The sequence below is a fragment of the Saccostrea echinata genome, unplaced genomic scaffold (assembly GCF_033153115.1).
Source record: "Saccostrea echinata isolate AGI-Se365-2 ecotype Australia unplaced genomic scaffold, CSIRO_AGI_Sech_v1 ptg000022l, whole genome shotgun sequence".
Taxonomy (NCBI): Eukaryota; Metazoa; Mollusca; class Bivalvia; order Ostreida; family Ostreidae; genus Saccostrea; species Saccostrea echinata.
In genome coordinates, this window is record NW_026889771.1 from 16,747,559 (window position 1) to 16,774,897 (window position 27,339).

The 27,339-nt window shown below is 34.4% G+C and overlaps 1 protein-coding gene across 1 annotated transcript; it reads right to left on the minus strand.

Moving 5' to 3' along the window:
• Window positions 1–27,052, minus strand: LOC133190559 (prolactin regulatory element-binding protein-like). Its single transcript, XM_061326254.1, has 9 exons — window positions 26,914–27,052; window positions 22,217–22,415; window positions 13,920–14,137; window positions 13,453–13,536; window positions 12,877–12,983; window positions 7,196–7,369; window positions 1,170–1,242; window positions 835–994; window positions 1–685 (listed from the first exon to the last, which is right to left on the minus strand). The coding sequence occupies exons 1-9, from the start codon at window positions 27,043–27,045 to the stop codon at window positions 600–602; spliced, it is 1,233 nt and encodes a 410-aa protein (XP_061182238.1). The 5' UTR covers window positions 27,046–27,052; the 3' UTR covers window positions 1–599.
• Between the last annotated feature and the right edge of the window lie 287 nt (window positions 27,053–27,339).

The window sequence follows — 27,339 nt, forward strand, 5'->3', positions numbered from 1 at the left end:
CATTAAACAATATTTCACTTCATACAAGTCAAAAAACTACATGTATCTACCACAACTATGTTCATAAATTAGAAACTCTAAATTTTTACATTAAAATTTAATGCTTATGACCTCAACACATAAGCTTGTACTGTATAAATTATTGTAAACAAGACATTAAAACACCTGATGCATGAGGCGTTTTAACAAAGTAATAAAAAACGGACCATTGGTCTTACGGGAAATCCGCCCAGTTGTTTTAGAGAGTTTGAAAATGTTCAAAAGTTAATGGACAACGGATGGGCAGAGATAGCAATAGGTCATCTGAGTGTCTCGGGTGACCATAAAAGAAGACTATAATAAGAACACTTCAGAGATGTACATACGAGTATAAAGAATTTTTTTCTTACAGCTGTATGAATGAATAAAGACATATTATATGACTTTTAAATTCTCTATTGAGATTCCATTTTGTCATTGCAGGTGATGTGATTAAAACAGCTGACAATATATATCACAGCTTCATTGGCCTTGGTTAATTTAATTAACTACTTAACGTAGGCTTAACAGTTTCTGATCCTAAGTATGTTTTATGACAATTTGAGCAGCTCTAATTTTAATCATAGACCAAGTTCAGATATCAGCCAAAAGATCAGCGAGATGAAGCAGATAAATAGGACAACCACCAGAGCTGCACTGTAAGATCCTGTAAGACAAAAATAAGATTTTTTTATTTCAATAGCATCAGTTAACACATACAGTAACTTTAGTTTAATTTTGATGATAACAGCACATTTTTCTTCATTCAAAAGGATTCATAAATAAAGCGTATAATCAGTATATGGACATTCTCACCTCTAGGAGCTACTTGGTGCAAGCGAATCGTGTTGTCTGCTGAAACACTGAGAAGTGTAAAATCTTGAGTTCCAGTTATAGCTTGTGCTCCCTCAGAACTTGGCATGAATGTCAAACCAGTCACAAATATACTATGGGCCTCTTTAACAGAATAGAGTTTCTGAAATAGATTTACACAAATGGACCCTTCATCATATACATAAACAGCATTACATGAACAGAAACAAGATTAATTCCATCAGTGTTAATCCAGCAAAAACAATAAAGAAGTGTAAAACCAAGCAGTCAGCTAGACTAGTATTGTGATCACATTGTAGCAGTAAAAAATACCTTACCTGTAGACTGAATGAGATATACACAGCCACACTGCCAGAAATAGTCCCTACTGCTGCATAAATTCCATCATCACTGAGAACAATTTGAAAAGTTAGAATTATTCAAACATTTTTATTTGGATACATTCATAATCAACAACTAGAAAACTGACCAGTCAGCAAGGGCCCTGCAGAGGGCTAGAAGCTTAAGGGATGAGAATTTGACTTGATAAAGAAACAAGATGCCCAAAGGGCCTTAACAGTCCCTGAGTATAATACAACCTTGTAAAGAACCAATGAGATGCTCAATTTCATAATTATATAATAAAACAAAGTGATAAATAAAGATATGTTACTTAAAAACAAGAGGAAAAGGACAATCAGGGATCAACAAAATAGTTAGTCTGGTTATAATGAGCCACAACTCAATATAATTTTTTTTATTCCATTTACATGTACCTATAAATTACAATGATTAATTTACATAGGTGAATGATAAAGGGGAATAAATTCTCTTAAAGCATAGTAAAAATTTCCACATATGATCATAATAGAGTCCTGCCCTAAGTAAAGAACCCTGAGGCCATGAATTTCACAATTTAGCATTTTTGCTCATCGGAATTATGCACTTAGTTTGCTAAATTCCCAGAAGCAGAGAAAATTTTCAAAGAAGAAATGGACTTTCACTATTTGATCAATAATGCCCCATCCAAACTCTGGAACCCCTGTTCAAAGGGCCAAGAATTCCATAATTTTGGAAGAAACACTTATGCTCATAAAAACTAATTAAATGACTATGTACTTAGTTTGTCTGCTAAATACCTAGGAGCAGAGAAATGATTTTCAAAGGGTAAATGCATTTTCACTAAATGATCAATAGAGCCCCACCCAAAGTTCAGAACCCCTGACTCAGTGGCCATAAATTTCACAATTTTGGAAGAAGCATCCTTGTTCATCGTAAATATGCACTTATTTTGTTTCTAAATTCACAAGAGCAGAGAAGATTTTCACTATATGATCAATAGATTCCTGCCCTTACTAGAGAAACCCTGACCCAGAGGTCATGGATTTCACAATTTTGGAAGAAGCACTCTTGCTCATCATACATGTAACTATATGCTTAGTTTGTCTACTAAATACCCAGGGGCAGAGAAGAAGATTTTCAAAGAATTAATGCAGTTTATTTGATCAATAAATCCCCATCCAAACACCAGAACCCCTTAGCAGGAGGTCATGAGTTTCACAAGTTTGGAAGATGCATTCTTGCTCATCATAATCATGCACTTTGTTTCCTAAATATGTGGAAGCGGAGAAGATTTTCAAACAAGAGGCCCATGGGCCACAGGGCTCACCTGAGTAACTTTGGCCTTGCTGTTTTTCACCTGATTCCTCCCCCCCCTGTAGTTCTTATTGTGGCCCCGCCCTACCCCCAGGGGTCATGATTTGAACAATTTAGAATCTACACTATCCCAGGATGCTTCCACATAAGTTTCAGCTTTTCTGGCCCAGTGGTTCTTAAGAAGAAGATTTTTAAAGATTTTTCCTATATATTTCAATGTAAAGCTTGGATTCCCTATTGTGGCCCCACCCTACCCTCAGGGGGTCATGATTTGAACAATTTAGAATCTACACTACCCCAGGATGCTTCCACATAAGTTTCAGCTTTTCTGGCCCAGTGGTTCTTGAGAAGTAGATTTTTAAAGATTTTTACTACATATTTCAATGTAAAACTTGGATTCCCTATTGTGGCCCCGCCCTACCCCTGGGGGTCATGATTTGAACAATTTAGAATCTACACTACCCCAGGATGCTTCCACATAAGTTTCAGCTTTTCTGGCCCAGTGGTTCTTGAGAAGAAGATTTTTAAATAAAAATTACTACATATTTCAATGTAAAACTTGGATTCCCTATTGTGGCCCCGCCCTACCCCTGGGGGTCATGACTTGAACAATTTAAAATCTACACTACCCCAGGATGCTTCCACATAAGTTTCAGCTTTTCTGGCCCAGTGGTTCTTGAGAAGAAGATTTTTAAAGATTTTTCCTTTATATTTCAATGTAAAACTTGGATTCCCTATTGTGGCCCCGTCCTACCCCCGGGGGTCATGACTTGAACAATTTAGAATCTACACTACCCGAGGATGCTTCCACATAAGTTTCAGCTTTTCTGGCCCAGTGGTTCTTGAGAAGAAAATTTTTAATGAGCCCACCGAATTTTTGTATTTTCTTGATTATCTCCCCTTTGAAGGGGACTTGGCCCTTCATATTAACAATTTAAACTCCCCTTCACCCAAGGATGCTTTGTATCAAGTTTGGTTAAAATTGGCCCAGTGGTTCTTGAGAAGAAGTCGAAAATGTGAGAAGTTTACAGACGGACGGACAGACGGACAGACGGACGGACGGACAGACGGACAGACGGACAGACGGACGACGGACAACGGGTGATCAGAAAAGCTCACTTGAGCTTTCAGCTCAGGTGAGCTAAAAATTAATGCATTTTCACTATAAAATCAATACAGCCCCACCCTAACCCCTGAGCCTGGAGCAATGAATTTCACAATTTTGGTAGAAGGTACAGTTATTCCGACATTTGCACTGCTTGATGTCCAGGAGTAAAATCTTCAAAGATTACATTAATTTTGATGGTTTTTATCCCACCCTCAGGCCCCAGGGGGCAGGGATCATGAAATTCATATTTTTTCCCTCTTTACCCATAGATGCCAAAAATTTGTTGAAATGGTTCAGTGGTTCTGGAAAAGATGCTGAAAATGTTCAAACTTGTTAAAAAATGTATAAAAACGACAGACTGACAACATGATAAACGACAAAAGACTAACAGAAAGATAGCAGTGACTCAGGTGACTCAAAAATTAAATAAACAAGGAAATTAACGAGCTAAATCAGAGAAATTGTGTCTCTCAATTAAGGGAAAAAGAGGCTGGAGAAATTGGAAAAAAAAATATGCAGGAGAAAGAAAGACAAGAAGCCCATGGGCCACAATGCTCACCTGTCAGTGAGTAACTTTGGCCTGGCTGTTTTTCACCTGATTTCCCCCTTGTAAAACCTTTTGTGGCCCCACCCTACCCCTAGGGGTCATGCTTTGAATAATATCGAATCTACATTACCTCAGGATACTTCCACATAAGTTTCAGCTTTTCGGGCCCAGTGGCTTGAGAAGAAGATTTTTAAAGATTTTTCCTATATTTTTCATTTAAAACTTAAGATTCACTAATATGGTGTCACCCTACATCCGGGGGTCATGATTTAAACAATTTAGAATCTGCACTTCCCCAGGATGCTTCCACAAAAGTTTCAGCTTGAAGATTTTTAAAGATTTTTCCTATATATTTGAATGTAAAAATTGGATTCCCTATTGTGGCCCCAACCTACCCCAGGGGTCTTGATTTGAACAATTTAGAATCTACACTACCCAAGGACGCTTCCACATAAGTTTCAGTTTTTCTGGCCCAGTGGTTCTTGAGAAGAAGATTTTTTTAATGACCCCAACTTATTTTTGTCTTTTCTTGATTATCTCCCCTTGGAAGGGGGCTTGGTCCTTCATTTTAAAAAATTGAACTCCCCTTCACCCAAGGATGCTTTGTACTAATTTTGGTTAAAATTGGCCTGTTGGTTCTAGAGAAGAAGTTGAAAATGTGTAAAGTTTACAGATGGATGGAGAGATGGACGAACGGATTGATGACGAACTACGGGTGATCAGAAGAGCTCACTTCAGCTTTCAGCTCAGGTGAACTAAAAAAAAAAAAGGTCAACCTTGACCTTTCAGCTTTTGGACTTAAAGTCAATAGGGGTCTTTTTTTAAGTTAAAGAAATTCATGACCTTAAGTTTCATACCAAAAGCTTACAGAGAACTAAAGTTATCACCTGAAGACTATGTATGCAAAATTTAAATTTCTGACCTTGGTCTTTGACCTATTGAGCTCAAATCAATAGTCTTTTTAAGTCATATTGACTAAAGGTATAAAATTTCATTGCAAAACCTCTCAGAGAACTACAGTTATCACCAGGAAAAAAAGCACCAATCACAATACATACTGTAATATATTTTTATACACATTTTTATGCCTCCGTATCAGATTCGGGAGTATACAGTTTTAGCCCTGTGTGTCCGGCTGTCTGTCTGTTTGTCTGTTTTCTGCAAAAACTTTAACATTGTCCATAACTTTTGACTGGTTGGAGCTATGGCTTTCATATTTCAAATGTGTAATCCTTGTGACAAGACCATCCTTTGGATACCAACAACTTTGACCATTTGACCTTGACATTGGAGTTTGACCTACTTTTGGAAAACTTTAACCTTGGCCATAACTTTTGAACGGTTGTGCCAAGGCTTCCATACTTCAAATATGTAATTCTTGTGACAAGACCTTCCTTTGGCTACCAACAACTTTGACCCTTTGACCTTGACATTGGAGTTTGACCTAATCTTGAAAAACTTTAACCTTGGCCATTACTTTTGAACCCTTGGTGCTAGGGCTCTCATACTTCACATAGGTAATCCTTGTGACAAGACCCTTTGACCTTGGGGTTTTACCTAATTTTGGAAAACTTTAACCTTGGCCATAATTTTTAAACGGTTGGTGCTACGGCTTTCATACTTCATATATGTAATCCTCGTGACAAGACCATCCTTTGGATACGAACAACTTTGACCCTTTGACCTTGACCTTGGAGTTTGACCTACTTTTGTAAAACTTTAACCTTGGCCATAACTTTTGAACAGTTGGTGTTAGGGCTTTCATACTTCACAAAGTTGTTGGTATCCAGATCTTCCTTTGGATACCAACAACTTTGACCCTTTGACCTTGACCTTTGAGTTTGACCTACTTTTGGAAAACTTCAACCTTGGAGACAACTTTTAAAAAAGTTGGTGCTGGGGCTTTCATATTTAACATGTTTTTTTTCCTTGTGACAAGACCTTCTTTTGGATACTAACAATTGTAATCCATTGACCTTGACCTTGTAGTTTGACCTACTTTTGAAAAACTTTAATCTTTGTCATAACTTTTGAATGATTGGTGCTTCAGCTTTCATATTTCACCTGTGAGAAGGCCTTTCCTTGGGCACCATTAATTTTGACCATCTGACCTTGATGTTTGACTTACTTTTGAAAAGCTTTAACCTTTTCCATATCTATTCAATGGTTGCTGCTAGGGCTTTCATATTTCACGGTATATTTCTCGAGACAAGACCTTACCCTGGGTACCAACGTTTTTGATTTGCATTTGAAAAAGTTTAACCTTTGCTATAAGTTGCCAACGGGGGCATCAGTGTTTCACAAACACATCTTGTTTACTTTGATTTAAAAGAATTTCCATAATTTTTCTTTCAAATATGCTGTAAATTCATAACTTCACTTTTCCATTTGTATGAATAAAGAATGTTCGATGATAGGATGCTATTGTTTGACAACGTTTTACACTTCATTTCAGACTTTTGAAGAAATAAATGAATTATTTCTGGATTTTATAATTATGTACCAATACCAGTATTTAGTCACACAATAACATCCCAATATACAGTTATACCAATAAAATTGCACATCCCTTTTGGCAGAAGATAACACGCTGAAACTGCCTCTCCAAGTAAATGAGTATGTTGTCAATTTAATGATACATATATATCATTATAACTTGATCCATATCACATGGAGTTGAGGCACAGATCATCAGATCAAACAAGATGCAGTAACCATGGTATTTTACAAATGCCAAAGTGTCAAGCAATATATTTACATAATATCATATCCATACCTCTTACAGTACTGAAGATATAGGGTGTGACAAACAGACAGACAGACAGTAAAGTGATCCCTATGTGTCGCTCTGCTCTAAAAGCAATACAAAAATTGTCCCTCTAGCATGTAAAATTCTGAATAACAACCTTATTTTAATCAACCACTGTATACCAGTAAAAGAATCCATCTGAATATAAATACTGTATGAAGAGTAAATTCTGCAGCTAAAATTTTCTAAAATTTGCCCTTGCACCCATTGCATGTTGTATTTGTAATATTATGATAAAACCTACCTAAGAGCCAGACTGGACAAGACTTCAGTGCCAGTTTCTTGGTTTCCTTTAGATCTGAAGGACTCACTGTCCCACATCGTAATGTAACAGGGTTGTTGTTTCTGAGATCGCTTTATTGGAATACTGATTGTGTACAAATTAAATTTGTCCTTCTTTCCCTCTATTAAACCATACCTACAAAAATTTGTATACTTAGGCGTACCTAAAAACATTCAATCCTTTTAAAATGCTCCTTGAACTTGTTTGGGAGGTGTTTAAGAGATGGAGCATGTATCTTTAAATCTAAAATTATAATACAAAGGCACTGAAGTGATTAATCCTAGTACCTCACCATGCTCACTGTTACAGAGAGGGTGAATCTTGATAAAGTCTGTATTTTGAAATAGTTTCATTATAATAATTTTAAGACCAGTGACAATACACTTAACTCATTTAGTACAAACAAGGATATAGTTATTTACGATGATTGAAAACTTTTTTGCAGTCCCCGGCAAAATTCTTAACAATTCCTTATAAAATTTTACGAACATACCGAACTCGGATATAGCGAATTTACAGTTATAACGAACTGATTCTCTGTCTCCTAGAAGTTACAAATATCAAAATTTACATTTCATATAGCAAATTTTCAAAGATACCAATTTTTAAAATATTTAACTGACATTAATTTTGTAAGTACATATATATTTGAAACACTATACACTGAAAATGTTTAAACTCTAAGGTAAATTTTGTATTTTATACTGCCCTAAACTAGGGTTGGCAACGAATATTTGAACATTTGAATATTCATTCGATGAGTTGATATTCGAATATGAATTTAAGATTCGAATATTCGGCGTTTTTCAGAATTCATAAAAAGATTAATAAATTTTGGAATTATGATCCCTGTTTAATTGACTAGCGATCGATAGCCTGATTTCTTTCACTACTTTCTTATCTTATAGATCTACTAAATTACATGTTTGTTTTGTTTTTTTTTAGTTTTTTTTTGTTTTGAGTAAGGTGTTAATGTATGTACAATAATGCTTTATGTGTAATACAAAACGTACTTTCATAGTTTTCATAAGTAAAATACGATCGGATCTAGAATAGAGGACAACAAAATGAAAACCTTCTTCGAATGTCTAAAAAGTGAAGAGTATACATACTTATCTAAACAAATTTAATTGATCATTAAATGAATGTCCGATTTAGAATTAGTCTGTAATTAATATTGTAAAGGGTTCAATTTCAGAATAAATGTGTAAATTAATTGCTTATCTCGGGTTGTACAAAATGGAAATATTTGATTATATTTTAAAAACACTGTATCAAAGATTATAATCATATCTATTATTATGCAGATAATTGTAATTTAATTGTAATTTATTACACTTATTGAAATCTGAACAGTATACCGTTACGACTATCTTGCCTTTGGTAAGATGACTGGTTCCTCAGTTGGAGCTACTATATGTATACATGTTAAAATTATACCTCTCTACATTTAAATCAATTATTTATTTCAAACATTGACAAATATCAAATGGAATTTTATTGACACCTACAAAAGTCTTCATACAATTTTACTTCCAATATATGTATACCTACGCTAAACCTTTCATGAAAGTAGGATGATGCATATTTAAAATAAAACAGATTTTATTTATTTTATCGAATATTCGAATATATTCGAATACTTTCATTGAATATTCGAATATGAATTATTGACAAAATTGACATCCCTACCCTAAACACATTTTGTAGTCATACTTGAAGGGAAAAAAATCTATATTGCGAATTTGCTATGTATACTTCAACAAATCTGTTACACTGATATAATGAATTACAGATACAGTAAAGTAAATTTGCAGGTTCCCAGAACTTTGAGATAACTGAGTTTTACTGTACCACTTAATGTAATTAAAAATCAACAACAGACAGAGGATTGAAAATTTACAAATGCATATACTCTTCTGAACCTTATTTCATCAAACATAATAAATTTTGGACCTATTTCCCTCTAGTTGGAGGACATGTGTTAACTTGGAGTAATCTGCATTTCATACCCTACTGTCACAATAAAGAGAATGACTGAGAATTTTTAGGGAGGGGGCATTTATATCCTCATCCAGAACAAAGTTTCAGGTATTTAACTGGCTGATTTGAAAGTGGCATACTCAACAGCACTCTTCCCATGCAAGAATATTGAGAAAGAAAATTAATCACATAATTAGCCCAAAATAATATATAATATTATTTAACATAATAAAAGTTGCAAAATTTATCATGAGTTAATGTTTTTCCGAAGAGAATAATACATGTACTTCAGTTCAGCATTTAGCCAAAATTTTTATTCAAGCCTCAAAAATGAGTTACCTTGGGCCTGCTGTTCTTCATTATTATTTAAGTTATTTCCTTTTCTATATATCCATGAAAACTTTTGACCCTATTTTGTGACCCCAAACTAGCTCTAAGGAGTCATGACAAACTTGAATCCATGCTGCATGCCAGGGGATGCTTCAATATAAACATTGGAAATATCTGCAATATTTCTATGATAATATTATCATGTAAAATTTGATCCCCTACTGTGGCCCCTTCAAGCTTTCAAGTAAGTTTCATCTTTTCTGTGATTAGAAAAATTCACGAGTTTACAGCTCAGCTAGGTGACCTAATAGTCCCCCTCCCCACTCTATTGTTTTAGTTTAAACACCCAATTTTATGTTAACGCCCCCAAAATTTACCTAATTTGAGATCAATAATATTCCGCCTGTCAATCATTCAAAAATCAATAGCTACTGATTTGATTGACAGGCCAGCTACCTGTGCTACCTGATAGTCTGAGTTTGCATGTTTCTGAAACAAGTACCTGGTCATGCGTAAAACACTTTCATGTACCGCATGGTCGCTCTGGTAAATTAAAAACAAGAGGCCCATGGGCCACATCGCTCACCTGAGCACATTGGCTAGGAAAAAAAGCAAAAATCAGTACAGTATTGAAAAGTTTACAGGGAGGGGGGTGTTGAATTTTAAACTATCTGATGATGCTTTCATATCAATATAACAAATGGCTTTGTTGTTCTTGAGCAGCAGATTTTTTTCCCATATATTCATTTGTAAAAATTTGATCCCCCATTGTGGCCCCACCCTACCCCCGGGGGCCCTCATTTGAACAAATTTCATTCTACACTACCCAAAGATGCCTCCATATCAATTTGACTAATGACAGACATGGCTTTTCTGTTCTTGAGAAAAAGACTTTTTCCTATATATTCCTCTGTAAACTTTGATCACCCATTGTGGCCCCAACCTATCCCCGAGGTAATGATTTGAACAAACTTGAATCTTCACTATCTGAGGATGCTTCCATATAAATATGACCAATCATGGCTTTACTGTTCTTAAGAAGAAGATTTTTAAAGATATTTTCCTATATATTTCTATGTAAAACTTTGATCCCCCATTGTGGCCCCACCCTACCCCCGGGGGTTATTATTTGAACAAATTTGAATCTTCACTACCTGAGGATGCTTCCATAAAAATATGACCAATCTTGGCTTTACTGTTCTTAAGAAGAAGATTTTTAAAGATATTTTCCTATATATTTCTATGTAAAACTTGGATCCCCCATTGTGGCCCCACCCTACCCCTGGGGGTTATGATTTGAACAACTTGAATCTTCACTACCTGAGGATGCTTCCATATAAATATGACCAATCATGGCTTTACTGTTTTTAAGAAGAAGATTTTTAGAGATATTTTCCTATATATTTCTATGTAAAACTTGGATCCCCCATTGTGGCCCCATCCTACCCCCGGGGGTCATGATTTGAACAAACTTGAATCTTCACTACCTGAGGATGCTTCCATATAAATATGACCAATCATGGCTTTGCTGTTCTAAAGAAGAAGATTTTTAAAGATATTTTCCTATATATATCTATGTAAAACTTGGATCCCCCATTGTGGCCCCACCCTACCCCCGGGGGTCATGATTTGAACAAACTTGAATCTACACTACCTGAGGATGCTTCCATAAAAATATGACCAATCATGGCTTTACTGTTCTTAAGAAGAAGATTTTTAAAGATATTTTCCTATATATTTCTATGTAAAACTTGGATCCCCCATTGTGGCCCCACCCTACCCTGGGGGTCATGATTTGAACAAACTTGAATCTACACTACCTGAGGATGCTTCCATAAAAATATGACCAATCTTGGCTTTACTGTTCTTAAGAAGAAGATTTTTAAAGATATTTTCCTATATATTTCTATGTTAAACTTGGATCCCCCATTGTGGCCCAACCCTACCCCCGGGGGTCATGATTTGAATAAACTTGAATCTACACTACCTGAGGATGTTTCCACATAAGTTTCATCTTTCCTGGCCCAGTGGTTCTTGAGAAGAAGATTTTTAAATGATGCCATTATTTTTTCACTAATTCCTAATTATCTCCCCTTGAAAGAGGACGTGGCCCTTCCTTTGAACAAACTTGAATCCCCTTTACCCAAGGATGCTTTGTGGCAAGTTTGGTTGAATTTGGCCCAGTGGTTCTTGAGAAGAAGATGAAAATGTGAAAAGTTTACAACAACGACAACGACAACGCCAAGGCCAACGACAACAACGACAACAGACAACGGACAAATTTTGATCAGAAAAGCTCACTTGAGCCTTTGGCTCAGGTGAGCTAAAAATTCAAATCGCTATAATATTGTTTGGTAATTATATTTCAAAAAATAAAAAATAATTGAGAGTAGATAATTAAGCACTGACTTTATGATTTATTTTTTCAATCCCCATTGTTGTTTGGTACTTGTAAGCGATATGACGTCCAAGACAACTGAACTGTGGAACTTTCCAAAGAAAAACTATAGTGGATATTCGAGGTTTTGTTTTAAATTGCAATTTGGAAGTGTTGTTCTATCTGTAGCAGAAATTGTTATTAAAGACAAACAGATCATAGAATACAAATCAATCTACACCATTCGGTGAAAGAAATGTCACAATCATTGTTCAAATTTCCTCTAATGTATATATTCGTATATTGAAAGGGAGAAGATAACGAACAGTGATCGATCTTTAAAAAAAAAAGTCTATAAACAATACAAATCTGTGAACAGGGCATAAAGACACGGACTCTGGAAATTGCAGTGGTAAATACTTTGGATACGATTGTTGGCCAGAAAAATAAATAATATTCTGGTTATGGCACATGTCGGATTGTCCACATGAAAATGAAATCTCTTCATTTCAATATTTACACTTATTGAATGATGATTTAATTCTTTTACTGACGATTAAAAATATTGATATGATTGCTTTGTAGTTTTCACTCGTGATTTTATTTTTATTTTACTTTTTTTATTTGATAAAAAAAAGATGATATTTTTCCTTCAAAAGATATCGATGAAAACTTTAAGTTAACCAATTTTATATTAAAATATAAAAGTTATTTACAATAGTTTCTCTCAAAATTAGACAAAAACACATAATGTTGATCTTGATTACCAAAGACAGACTTCCTGTGTACTACAATGTGTATAGGTATTTTTGACACCTTGAGTATTGGGGCTCTCCAGGTAAATAACACCAGTACAACTAAGACCACTCCCTCTCCTCAGGTAACCATATGGTAAAAAAAATTGGGTCTTTAACAGAAAGGGCTTTGTTTCATTTCTCATTAGTTGAAATACCTGCATGCTCTAAATCTGTACTCTTGAGGTCCATTAAGGTCTTTAACTTTGCTGCCATCTTTTGAGCTCCAAACAAATCCACAGTGATCTCTTGACACAGTAACAATCTGAAGTGTCAGACAAAATGACATATTGAAACAGAATCCTTGTTATTGTTTGGGGAGATGTTACTTTCATTATCAGTAAAAATGAATAAAATTATATAATAATAATAATTGTATACACAATATGTACAGAACTACTAAAGTTTATATATTAACTCTTACAATGATCATGTATCATTTGTCCTTTAGTTTTCAAAATTATTACATCACAATAAAGCAACAAGACTATGTGCTGAAAAACAATTCACAATGGATACTGTCAAATCATTAATTTTCATGGGTTTTCTTTTATTTTGTCGTTTTCATGGTATAAGGAGACCCATGAAAAATAAAAATTCAAATACATAATATCTCATACTTTCAAATCCCTGCGAATCAGTATTTTTTCCTCTAACCATGAAAATATGACCCCACAAAAATTTGTGATTTTACAGTATCAGTTTAAGTTTAGAGAAAACTATTGACTATATACCTTATCTCCAGGAGGGCTAATATCAATATCATCTACATCATTCTTATGAGCAGCTACTTCAAAAACTTTTTTCATTTCTGGATACTAAAATGAAAAACAATCTATTAGGATTTTAAAGGCCCTTTAATCCACCTATTTCGGCAGTATATATAACTATGTTATAATTTGAAAAATCCTATGATGATGTCTAGCTGTTGCAAAAGCAGAACTGATTTAAGCGATTGCATACAAAAAGGAAATAAATTCAAATTTTTAATGATTTTTCATTCATTTCAGGGTTCATACTCACACTATCCTGTCTGCCAATGTATATCATTTAAACTATTTAAATTTTGACTCTACATGTCATTGTTTTCAAAATATATAGCTAAAAGGTTTTAAAATGATAGGCAATAAAATTCAGATAGTAGGTCACTGGACTGACCAACTCTTAGTTTTTTAATTCATAGCCATGCATTTTGATCTACCTTCCACATCCTGAGATAGCCATCTGCTCCTCCAGTAACTAAGACTGCATGGTCTCGACTAAATTGCACTGCTTTTTGAAAACTAGATTCCTTTTGAAAGTCAGTTTTGATTTGACTAAGTTCTTCTATTTCAAAAAAAATCTGTTTAGTTGATTCTTTGTCGTTGTTATTTCTTGAATTATCATTTTCTGATTTTCTCTGTCGAACATCACTGTCTCCTGTAACGTAAAACCAGAAGTCTCTGATGAAACTGTAGTTCTACTGGTTTGTATTATTATAATATTTGAAAGGAAGAAAAAAAGCAACACCTGCACTTGAAACTTACTCGCTATGGCAACACCAATAAATAGAATAATAAATTGTCCTTGGTTTAGTTCACTTCCTTTTAGTTCTATTAAATTCAGACCAAAATAAGTAGAAAGAAAAGCATTTTGAAAGAAATGCAACATTATCTAGAGCCACTGCAACACAGTTCATCGAGATCAAAACCCAATAACAGATTTATGTATTTCAGTTTACTTCTTTAAGTAACCAAGGCATTACTATTTAAAAAAAATTTTTTAAATATTTATAACGAATTATGTATCTTAGTGTATTCTACTTGTGTACCACATCTCATTGAAATCATACCAAAACTAAAGGAGGAAAAGTGTTTTCAAAGAATTTCACAAAAATTTCCATTTCTTGTAACCATGGCAACACTGTTTGACCAAATCAAAAACCAATAAAATAGATTATTGTATCTTAGTGCAATATACATGTACTTACATGCAATATATATATTGTACAAAGTCCTATTGAAATTGAACTAAAATAAAATTGTAGAAGAAGTAGCATTTGGGAAAAAATTCTAAAAATTTCTAATTTTAGTATCCATGGCAACAGCATTCCTTCAAATCAAAATCTCATATTTGAAATTATGTATTAAAGTGTAGTCTACTTGTGTACTAATATTACTGCAACCAGACCAACAATCTAAAAGTAGCATTTTGAAAGAATTTCAATGAAATTTCTATTTTTAATAAGCATATCAACACTGTTCATTAAAATCAAAAATTGTTTTATAAAGGGCTCTATTTTATTATAATCATGCCAAAAATTTATCTGCTAGACAACAAGGAGTAAAGAAAATTTTTGAAAATTGCATTAATTCTGATGATTCAGCCACAAACCTCAGGCCCCAGGAAAGCAGAGATCATGGAATTCACAATATTAGTTCCGCTTCACCTACAGATGCTATACATATACCAATAGAAATATGTCCACAGGACATCAATGCCCTGCCCAGGATTCATTAGTAATGCAACATGAAAAGAAATGTACCTTCCTTCTTTGTTTAAGGTTAGGGTAAATAAGGAATGGTAAGGTCAAGGTCAAAGGGAGGGTTAAGGTCATAAATTTATGACACAGTTGAATAGCTCTCACCAATTTGTAGAAGTGTATGGTATGGTTTGATGAAAATATCTTGAACAGTTTCTTTGAAACTGAGTTTTAAACTCAACAAATAGGAAAGTCAGAAGTTATAGGGAATGTCAAGGTAAAAAAAATTGGATACAGTTGATAAGTTCTCGCTAATATGTATATTTGTTTCGATATAATATCTTGAATAATTTCTTTGAATCTGAGCTGAACAAAAAGGTGAGGTCAAGGTCAAAAAAATGTTGAAATGCAGTTGAAAAGCTCTCATCATTATGTATCTGCAAATGAAGTTTGAAAAAAAATATTCTTGAATAGTTTCTTTGAAACTGAGAAAAAACAAAAATTTAAGAAATTGAGCCCAAGGTCAAAGGAAATTTCAAGGTCTAAAATTGTTGATGCAGTTGAATAGCTCTCATCTATATGCATCAACATATAAAGTTTGATAAAAATATCTTGGATAATTTCTTTGAAACTAAGCTAAAGAAAAATTTAAGAAAAGTGAGGTCAAGGTCACAGATAGGTCAAGGTTAAAAATGTTCATACATTTGAATAATTCTCACCAATTTGTATCGATCAGCATATGAAATTTAATAAAAATATCTTTATTAGTTTCTTTGAAATGAAGTTTAAGAAAAATGATGTCAAGGTCACAGGAAAGATCAAGATCAAAAAATGTTGAATAGTTTTGAAACTGAGCTAAACACAAAGTGCAATGGACAGACAGATTGAAGAATGGAAGGAAAGGACTGAAGATGCACATGACAAACACTGTATGCCTGGCCATATTCACAGCAGGGCATAAAAAGGACAAGGTGCGTTTGGTACAAAATTTGGCCCCGTGTCAAAATTAAATAATATTCCTTAAAACTCTTTGAGAGAGTGTATATTTTCATGAAATTATCAATATATGCATGTACAGAGCTTTATTTATGTTTTATATAAACGTAAAAGAAGCATAGTTTACGATAACGTTGTGATATTTTGACGTTGCTTTTTGCAACGTCATGAACAAGAATGGGACGTCATGTTTTAAAATAAATCCAGCTTACATGTATATTTTACTATGTACGTGTATTAAATCTCATTTTCATATAAACGTACATTTCGATGTATTGATATACATGTGATAACACACTAGTTCCATGCTTACTAAATTATTTTTCATAATTAAAGACAAATCTTTAAATCAATTGGTATGGTTGGCTTTGAAAATTTTTGAATCATAAGGGAAAAAAGGGGTGTACATGTACAGTACATTCTAAGCGGATTTCTGACTTTCCGAGCCCCGCATTGGCACAAGCAAAGTATTGGTTTTATTTTTTTAACTTGACGATCCGTAATTGCCAAGCTTTGTAAAAAAAAGACTTAAAGGACCGTTAAACTTTTTCTTGGATTTTGATTGCATGTATTCAAGGAAATGATTTTGTGTGTAATAATATATCAGTAAGGCTCGCAAGATTTTGGTCTTCCTGCTTATCTGCATTATATTTTCAAAAAAAACAAAAAACAAAACAACCCCCCCCCCCCCCCAAAAAAAACAGTTTCCGCTTCCTACTTGACACTGCTTTTCTGTGGTTTGATTTACATAAGTTTACCTGTGTCTACCTTTTATAATATTTTATTTGTGCTGTCCAGAGGTACATGTAGAGCCCATCCTTAAAAAAGGAATGGATGTGAACCTTCGTTTATTCTTTTCTTTCATCAGTTCGGAAATATTCCAACATCGAAGTTATCAGCAATTAATTTACCTTTTTTTTCTTCAAAATTGCTGCTTGTTCCGACACATGAAAATATTAGGATCTATGGGTTATTGAACAGACAGCATGTTTCAACGACATTTTATACGTATTAACTTATACATCTTCACATTGTCAAGGTTTTGTGATATTGTTTCTCTTCACTACCGTTTTAAATAGGAACAATTTCACAATTAAAACCTTGACATTGTGAAGATGTATAGGTTATTGCGTAGATGACCTACAATCTACTTGGTCTATTAAGGATGTTTTAGAGACTTTTACAATAATTCATCCCCGTGGTAGACAAGGAGCAAAATGTACTACCTGGTTAATAGAAGATTTTCGCGGAAAGGAAAAAAAACACTAGTACTTCACGGTAAAGAAGGATTTTTCGCGGAAAAGCGATGTGGACTCGCGGAAAAATTTAACAGCGTAATTGAGGAATTTTCCTGTAATTTTTCCCAGAAAAAGGTGTTCCACGCCAACTCAAAAAAAAAAAAACAAAAACAAAAAAACAAAAACAAAAAAAAAACAACTAGATCGACCCAAAGGACAAAACCTTATTTAAAGAAAAGAAAACTAACCTAAACCTGAAAAACCTATTTTGAAAGGGGGGATGTCACTTTACCTTCCTACATGTCTTACCAACTTTACAAAGTTTACTTGACCCTAGCTTCCCCCTTCATATTTTTGGTATTTTGCTATATGAATTTTAAGTGGTGGGTATTGATCGGGGTGGGGTCCGGATACCCCCTCCCCCCTGCGGATCCCTTACTGCTTCCTCTAAGTAATCGATATACCTTTGTAACGACAACCTATGCAAGTGTGTGTTTTAAGGAAGCTCTAAACACCAAGGGAAAAATGTTTTTAGACTTTGAGAACATTTTATCATATAAAGGTGTACATTATGAGCTAATCTAGTTCATTTCCAGGATAAAGTGCCTGCCTTATTTCCCCAGGAAAATTGTTCAAAGACAATCGAGTGTTAGTGAACAAAATCACTGTTGTTTACTTAAATTGGTAATCAGTATGTAAATACTGTATTCAATTACTTTATCTTGGTTTATTAAACCTCTATTGATTTTTTCCCTATATAACATTAGATCGTTAGATGTGACTAATTCCCTAGAAATTGTTAAGAATGGACTAATCCCCGTGTGTTAGTCAAGTGAGCTAATCCTTGCTTCGAAAGCTAATTCACGGTTATCCGTAATCCTCTAGATTTTACTTTTACATTGGTATGATATGTGAATGGACTAATGTCCATGTGTTAGTTCAGTGAGCTAATCCCTGCTTTGAAATCACGCTATCTGAATCCTCTACATTTTACGTTTGTATCGGTATTACCTCGGGAAATAGTCCTGGTCTTGGGGAACTGGAACTTGCTAACTCCCTCAATGATAATTATACTTTAACTGTATAATAATATAATATTAAGAATACATCAATTTAATATTGTGAACCTGAACTCTTGAAAATAGATGGCCATTTGTTTATAACAAACAGAAAGCAATATTAATTTTATTTTGTTATTCGGGGGAAAGGAAGCAGGCAGTACACTTGATACTTTTTACATGTTCTAAGGGGGGGGGGGGGGGTCTATTCAAAGAGAACTTTGATTACATGAAATATTTATAGTTCCTATATCACGTATAGTAGGCGTAGAAATTAAAGCATAAGTAATTAGTAATTACTTAGTAAATAATTATTGATAATTAATTGTATATTTTCAAGATGACAAAAAATAAAAAAGGAAAAAAAAGGGTTGACATGGAAAAAGTATCATTATGTTCATTGTGGTAATGAAATTTCAAGTAAAACTTTACCATTTACCCATGCAGGGGGCAGGTTCACATTTTTTTTTCGACATGAAACATTTTTCGAATCGGAATCAGCACTGAAACTACGAGGGGTGATCAAAAAGTTCGCGAACTAATTGAATAACTTCTTTAAAAGAAATAGAATGAAGTTTCAGTGTTTATTATTTTTTAAAGTAGTCCTCTCCGATTTTAATGCACATCTGCTATTGTTCCGCCCATGCACGAATCACGTGATCCAGGCAGTCACATGACATGCTCTGAAGCAATCTGTTCAGCGAAGCAAAACGATCTTTCCGAGTCTTATATTTCTTACCATGCAAGTTATTTTTTATAACAAAAACAGTCCATCTGTCAGAAATGGCCAAACCTCGGCAATAGGATGGGTGGATAAGGATATCCCTTCCCACAATTAGTATGGTGACCCATCACAACCCGAGTCCTCTGTCTCGGGAGAGTCGTTTTTCCAATGTGGATAAAGTATGGGCGCCTTCTTTTTATCATATCTCATATGTTTAAAGTCTAAAGTAAACGATATTTTAGAGATTTAATAATTATGTTATTGTTAAGATATACAACCATTTTTCTAATTGTTACTTGACGATGTTTCATAAAAAATTGCTCAACTAAGGACAAATCTTTTGCCCGGCTTGCTTTCGTTGGGCAACAGAACAAACATCATTTTTAACCGTCTCCCTGTCTTTACTTAAACAATCAATCCAATTAATGATTGAACTTCTGGTAAGTCTTTTGTCTTCATAAACCTTGTACAAATTATCATATTCTACTGCAAAGGAATTTCCAAGATATACGTTAAACTTTACAGCCGTTCGTTGCTCGAGTACGACTGAGTCAACCATTTTTTGTCACAAGTGACCTACATATTGACGTCATTTTCACATTGTGACGTCACAAACACGGAACAAAACATTATTTAACATATGTTATTTATAGAACATGTGTATGACTATTTGTGTGCCAAATTTCATTCTGATCTGAATTGTGGTTTTGTAAATATAGAGATAGTTCGCGAACTTTTTGATCACCCCTCGTACGTGCCTGAACTTTACGTATTATGGATAAATTGAGAGTATAAACAGGTTAAACAAAGAAAATGCACACAAGCAAAAAAACAAAACAAAACAAAACAACTCGAACGAGGGGGGGGGGGGGACCCGCCTTTGAATACGTACTAGATTGTTGATATTGATATCCAGGAAGTCATTATTTCAATAACCTGTGAGAACGACATTTTCTACAAAATCCAGTACCGAGGAATCCATTTCACAATAAATCCGATGCTTATACATTGTATGTGCATTCATTAATCATTTTCTATGTTCTATGACACCCTATTTATATTTTATTTCAATTTTACCATTCAGTTGAAACAATTAACAAGAATAAAATCAGCTATATTTTCTACGATCACTGCATTACAGTTCGAGAATATTTCACTTATCCACAGAGATTTGTGGATATATACTTATCATTTCTTAGCAAAGATTAATATTTGTTTTAGTAAACAAATCAGAATTTCAGTTTTGCATGTGCGCGCAAAAAGGCAATATTTTTTTGGATATTAATACAGAAGGAGCACAAGTAAACTACGTGATTCTTGACAATCAAAAGAAAACATTTTTTTATCCTCTGCCATTCATTATAATTACTGCTACATTATGTTTTCATGCTATATACAGTTTCCATAGGTCGTCAATCTACAGTGTATATATAGTAATGTTAAGAATATAAGAGAAGCAATTGGACCTGACTCCCTTTCATCTGATATTGATCATCACTCATGTAGTATTTTATAACCCACCCACCCACCCCCCTCAAGCTATTTGTTTACTTCTTTTTTACATTATTATTATTTTACATTACACCTAACCTTTATTTAATTTTATTAAGTGCATAAAATGCTATATATTACCCCTTTTTGACCATCTCGAGAAATGATGTGTCCAAAATACATTTATGTGATGTATATGGCTTTAAGGGTAATTTTTATGGAACTCTTCAAAAAATGTAACTGAAGTCATTGATAAAAGATTAATGACCATCTAGATTATGTTCGGAACTGATCTACATTTCACATATTTTACACTGAGAGGCGCATTGTTAAATCTATTGTGATATTTTGCCAAGTTGTCTTCTATCTTAGAAAGTTAGCCTCTAATTTTCACTATAATAGCTCAAAATATTCATGTCCATGTACATGTAAATAGTCCATCTTCCGAACAGGCCAAATAGATCGGCGAAACCATTGTGACGTCAATTTTCAAAAATGACGTATAAATTGTTTTCATGTTCAGCTTGACATGATTATGGACACAGGCACTGGGTTATAAACTGAATGTAAAATAACATTTATAAATACGACAAGTGTAAATACTGCATTTTTTCCCTGAACTGCTACTTTCTTTAACCACCTAACGTTAAGATTACAGTCTCACTCGGACCACTGTCTCTTACTTAGGGGGCGTGGAAGTAAGATGCTATAGATAGACTAATATAGGCCCAATGTATCAGAATTCGAACAACATGTAAAGAATTAATACATACCAGATCTTCATAATATTGATGTTATGATTTTATGCTTGATATTAAAGGATTTTTTAGCGATGGTGGCGAGGTATATTCTCAATATTATTTAAATCTAGCAAATGACCGTCTAATGTATGTGTATTGCATGCTGTAAAATGAACACATATTTTGAAAATAAACATGGTCCGCACAATATCACCATCGTAATTTTTTGCATATAAATTGCTTTCATATCCACGTTTCATTTGTGAAAATTTCAAAGTGGTGATATGATGCGGACCTATCGAAAAATGCTTTAAAGTCCCTGATTTTTAACGATTTTTCCGGAAATACGCATTCCGTGCATGATTTGACCACGAATAAACAGTATACAGGGGACACATTCTCAAAGTTTGGGTTTATTTTTTTAACAAGCATATATCCAACCTTTATTTTCAATGTAAAGTTTTGATTCATCATAAACTTTAATTTTTAGAAATTCTCAGGGCCAAATATTATATCAAATGAACCTTGCTTGTCCTTTGTTGAAATTTGTTCAGCCATTTGTGACCTTAGAAGAAGTGAAAATGTTCAATAATTAACAAATGATACATAACCCATGATGACTGACAAAAAAATCTATAGCAATATATCATGTTGTCACTTGAGTGACTTAGGTGATCTAGAAATCCAAAAATATATACAAACATGTATTTTTTTTTACATTATCTTTCCATTTTTTTTTTCTTGCATCATGCATTAATTGTCAGATGACTTCTGAAAATTCCTCAAATACCTTTCTCCTTCTTGTCTGGAGATCCAACTTTATATTTTAATGAGTATATGTGGCATTCATCATCTAGACCTGCTGCAAAGATGTTTTTTCTGCCATCATACACAACACAACCATTCATTATGGATTTGGAACCTGTATCATGTCTGCATATGCTTCCAGCTACAGCTTTTTCTGATAAAAATTTCACCTCATATACCTCCTGAAAGTAAATTATAATCAAACTTAATTTAGTACAATTACTTGCTATTTTTTTTTTCAACCTTACCCCATCATGTACATGTATATCATATTATTTTATTGTAATATTTTTAGCTAGGTGTATTCAGACAAAGGTAGGTATTTTCATATTAGAATGATTAAAGATGGAAAGAAAGCCACCATAATTTTTATGCAAACCAGGTTTTTTACCTTTCACACCTGTATAATATACATCCACTTTGACACCTCACTTGTTAAGTCAATTGCAAGGTGCATCCCAAGATCAATATACAAGCAAGTTTAGTTTAAGTAGGACTTATAGTTATTTGAACCTGCTCCAAAAACTGTTACCTGTTCACTCATCTAGGTAAGATTCAGCATCCGCAGCAAGTCTGGTGGTGTCCATCCCTAGATGCATCATCCACGCAAGTTTAATCATAACAGCTACAATATATAGTTACAGAGCTACTTCAAAAATATTATCCTGGTCACTAGAAAATGTAGATCAGATCCAGGATCTGAAGCAAGTTTGGTAGGGCATTCCTAGATACAAGATACATGCAAGGTTGGTCCAGGTAGGGCTTACAGTTACTTGGGAATGGTCTGGCTCCAAAAACTTAAACCTGGTCACTCTTCTGAACAAGAGGCCCAAGGGTCTTAAAAGTTACCTGAGTACAATACAACAATTTAGAGGATCCATAAACTGATAAATGAAGCTTTGTTGCCCTAAAGCAAGAAAAATAGTATGATTAGCATCAACAAAATAATTGGTCTAGTGTCTATCTGTCTCCCATTTATCACTATTACCATGCAGACTATTTAACAAAATGTCTATTTTTTAACCCCATATTATTACTTCTCACATTGGCCTCTCTCATTTTTATTCATCTATTATTTCCAAGTCTACATGATCATTAAAACTTAAAACTATGAAAGTACTTTTTGTATTATACAATAAATATTCTTGCATAATTCTTGTATTCTATTAACCTTTCAAATACATTGTTTACAGTGATTAATTATCAAAGGTGAATGGCAAAGGGGAATAACTTTGCTCAGCAGAATACAAGTTAATAGAGTACTGACCAGGACCAGAACACTTGACTAAATGGTCCAGGTGTTCAAAATTCTGGTAAAAATACCTTTGCATATTAAAACTTCTAATCTGTTTGCCTCAAATATGCCCAGAAGCATAGAAGATTTTCAAAGAAATGCATTTTCACTATATTATTAAATAAGTAAAGCCCCACCCTTACACCAGAACATCTGACCCAGGGGCCATGAACTCACAATTCTGGAAGAAGCACCCTTGCTCATAACTATACATAACTATACACTTGTTTCTTTGCTTTATAACCAGTAAGGTTTTGAAAGAAATTATGCATTTTCACTATATAATAAATAGAGTCCCTCCCCCTCTTCACCAGAACCCCTGACCGAGTGGCCATGAATTTCACAATTTTGGAAGAGGCAGTCTTCCTTATCATAACCATGCACTTCCTTTGTTTGAATAATACCAAGGAGCAGAGAAGATTTTGAAAGAATTTATGCATTTTCCCTACATAATCAATAGAGCCCTGCCCTAACACCAGAACCCTTGACCCAGGGGCCATGAAATTTACAATTTTGGAAGAGGCACTCTTGCTCATCATAACTCATCATCACTATGTACTTAGTTCATTTAATATCCAGGAGCACAGAAAAAGATTTTCAAAGAATTAATGCAATTTTACTATATAATCAATAGACCCCCATCCTAACACCTGAACCCCTGACCCAGGAGCCATAAAATTCACAATTTCTGAAAAAGGCAGCCATGCTTATCATAACTATGTTCTTTGTTACTTTATTCAATACCCAGGAGCAGAGAAGAAGATTTTCAAAGAAATAATGCATTTTCACTACATAATCAATAGAGCCCTGCCCTAACACCAGAACCCTTGACCCAAGGGCCATGAAATTCACAATTTTGGAAGAGGCACTCTTGCTCATCATAACTATGTACTTAGTTACTTTATTTAATACCCAGGAGCAGAGAAGAAGATTTTCAAAGAATTAATGCATTTTCACTATATAATCAATAGAGCCCTGCCCTAACACCAGAACCCCTGATCCTGGGGCCATGAAATTCACAATTTTGGAAGAGGCACTCTTGCTCATCATAACTATGTTATTAGTTACTTTATTGAATACCCAGGAGCAGAGAAGAAGATTTTCAAAGAATTAATGCATTTTCACTATATAATCAATAGAGCCCTGCCCTAACACCAGAACCCTTGACCCAGGGACCATGAAATTTACAATTTTGGAAGAGGCACTCTTGCTCATCATAACTATGTACTTAGTTACTTTATTTAATACCCAGGAGCAGAGAAGAAGATTTTCAAAGGAATAATGCACTTTCACTATATGATCTATATAGCCCCATCCTAGCACCAGAATCCCTGATCCTGGGGCCATGAATTTCAAAATTTTGGTAGAGGGCTCATTGCTTATTACAATCATGCCAACAGTTTGACTGTTTGATGTCCAGGAGTAAAGAAGAAGATTTTTAAAGATTGCATTATTTTTGGTGGTTTTAGCCCCATCTCTCAGGCCCCAGGGGGGCAGGGACCATGAAATTCACATTTTTGTTCCCCTTCACCCATAGATGCTATATGCCAAATTTGGTTGAAATTGGTTAAGCGGTTTCAGAGAAGAAGCTAAAAATGTTCAAATGTTAACACATGACGCACGCCGACGAACGAAAACGGATAGCAATAGGTCACCTGAGTGACTCAGGTGACCTAATTATGATTCTGCAAAAAATCATGAATCAATGAAACTATTGTAAGTAGTTATCATTATCATTATTATCATTAGCACCTTCAAAATTGGGCTTCTCGCTGTGTCAATCATCTATCCCCTTCAGGTGAACAATGCTATCAAGCATGGAGATCAACCTTGCAGACAATACCTGATTATGTTTATCAGTTATCCAAGTAACTTTCCTTCAATGTATGCATGTTTTTTAATATGAATAAAATGCATGAACACCCCACAATCATTTATTGAAGTACATTCACAAGTCATAAAAGTATATTGTGTTGATAAAAAATCTCAATTGCCACGTCCATGTGCTTGCAACACCACGGAAAAGTGAACGAATTTTTACCTGTGTACAAGAGTTAGAAATCAATGCTATTGTGTTTGCGTGCTTGAGTGACCACAAAATCAAATATGGGTGTGGATCAAATGAAAATATATAACATCTATATATTTCAATGGCAAGCACAAGCACCAAAATTTATTTTCGCCAATGCATTCAAACTTGCATTTGTGCTAAAATAAGTACGTGCCAAATTTTCTCATTTTACAGTATATGTAATAATGTCGCACTAAAGTTATCTCCAATGTGTAGTGCATAAGGGCAATTGTAAACAAAAAATTTAAATATTTTTAGCCATGGTATGTCATGATAAACCTTTGAAATAGACCTTCATTAAAATGGCTGACATGTGAAAATGTATATGTTGACATGTCGGAGATATGTGGTGCTTAGTGATTTCACAGATATACGATAGATGCAATATATTAAGTGTATTAGTTGTTATTTGTTTTTGACACACGCTTGAATTTGACTATTATAATAACTGTGCATTTGACTGTATAGTGATTTTCAGCATGCAAAAAAATGACATCACAATCGCATTCATTTACAAACAGGATGGAGTTTTCCGAATGTGACAGAGTTAGGGTAGTGACAGAGTTAGGGGGTTTGGCTATATATTTTGAGACATTATAAGAAAATGCGAGAAATCTAGAAAAGATGTGCATGTACATGTTCTGAAATCTGATTGGCTAATTCTTATACATTAAGCCTTCATCGTTTTCCATGAAAACTTTGGAAAAATAAAATGTAGATGTATCAAACTATTGAAGAGGCTTATTTAACAAAATTTGCAAATGTAACAGGCGAGAGACCTGCCAGGGAAGAGCCCCAGGGTTGGAGTCTTTGGGGGGCCAAAGACCTTTAAGGAGGGAGGAATGTGGCTGTTAGACGGGTTCGATCGCCGGTGGCCAGATAGCTCAGTTGGTAGAGCACCTGACTGGAGATTCAGGGGGCCCGGGATTGAATCCCGGTCTGGTCCGCTGCATTTTCTCCTCTCCTGTTACACATTAAAGAAAATTTTTAGTGGCATAATATTTTAATATTCACAGTAATGCAGCGTAAGACAGCCAACGAGAAAAGGGGGGTAAAACCTACAAAAAATTAGGTAAAAACCATATAAAAATCTTCCATGGATTGTTATTGGATTAGAGTGTATTATTATCATTATTATTGTATTATCCAACTCATTGTTTTCATCCCCTAACCAACTCTCTGGAATCGAAATTCTAATTCGATTTCAGATCCTTTGTACGTGTCTGATGTATAGTGAATCTGAGAGGAAATTCGAAATGAAAAACCCATATGCAAACTAAATCTAATTTGAAACCAATGTTCAAGAACTCCTTACAATGGCATTTGCTACACCCGTCTTTGCCGCTCCACCGCCACCAGCTACAAGAAAGTGACGTTCATCTAGGGCTTTAACTACATACAGAGGAAAATCAGAACGTGCCAACAATCCACCTTTGGCAGACGCCATCACTCTCTACAATCCCTAAGCAGAGTTGTCGTTCGTTTCTCTCTCAAACTGGAGAAACGAACGAACGACAACTCTGCATAGAGATCGATTTCAGGGTCGGGGTAAAAATAGGGATGATGAACAACTCGCCATCACAGGCCCGTAGTACGGTAACGCGGAGGGGGAGGGAGGAGGTAGGGTTCCTTTTTCTTTACCGTCTGAGCTACCGTGACGGACGTCCCTGATTTGAACAATACCATATACATTTCAAAATTGATATTTTCTCTTAATATATATGCAAGTTTATTATTATCA

Coding starts and splice junctions, on each gene's coding strand:
- LOC133190559 (XM_061326254.1), bottom strand. CDS start 27,045: ATGGCGTCTGCCAAAGGTGGATTGTTGGCACGTTCTGATTTTCCTCTG. Junction 14,138..22,216: donor TCCAGACAAGAAGGAGAAAG/GTATTTGAGGAA, acceptor TTTACGTTACAG/GAGACAGTGATGTTCGACAG. Junction 13,537..13,919: donor GCTATCTCAGGATGTGGAAG/GTAGATCAAAAT, acceptor TTTTCATTTTAG/TATCCAGAAATGAAAAAAGT.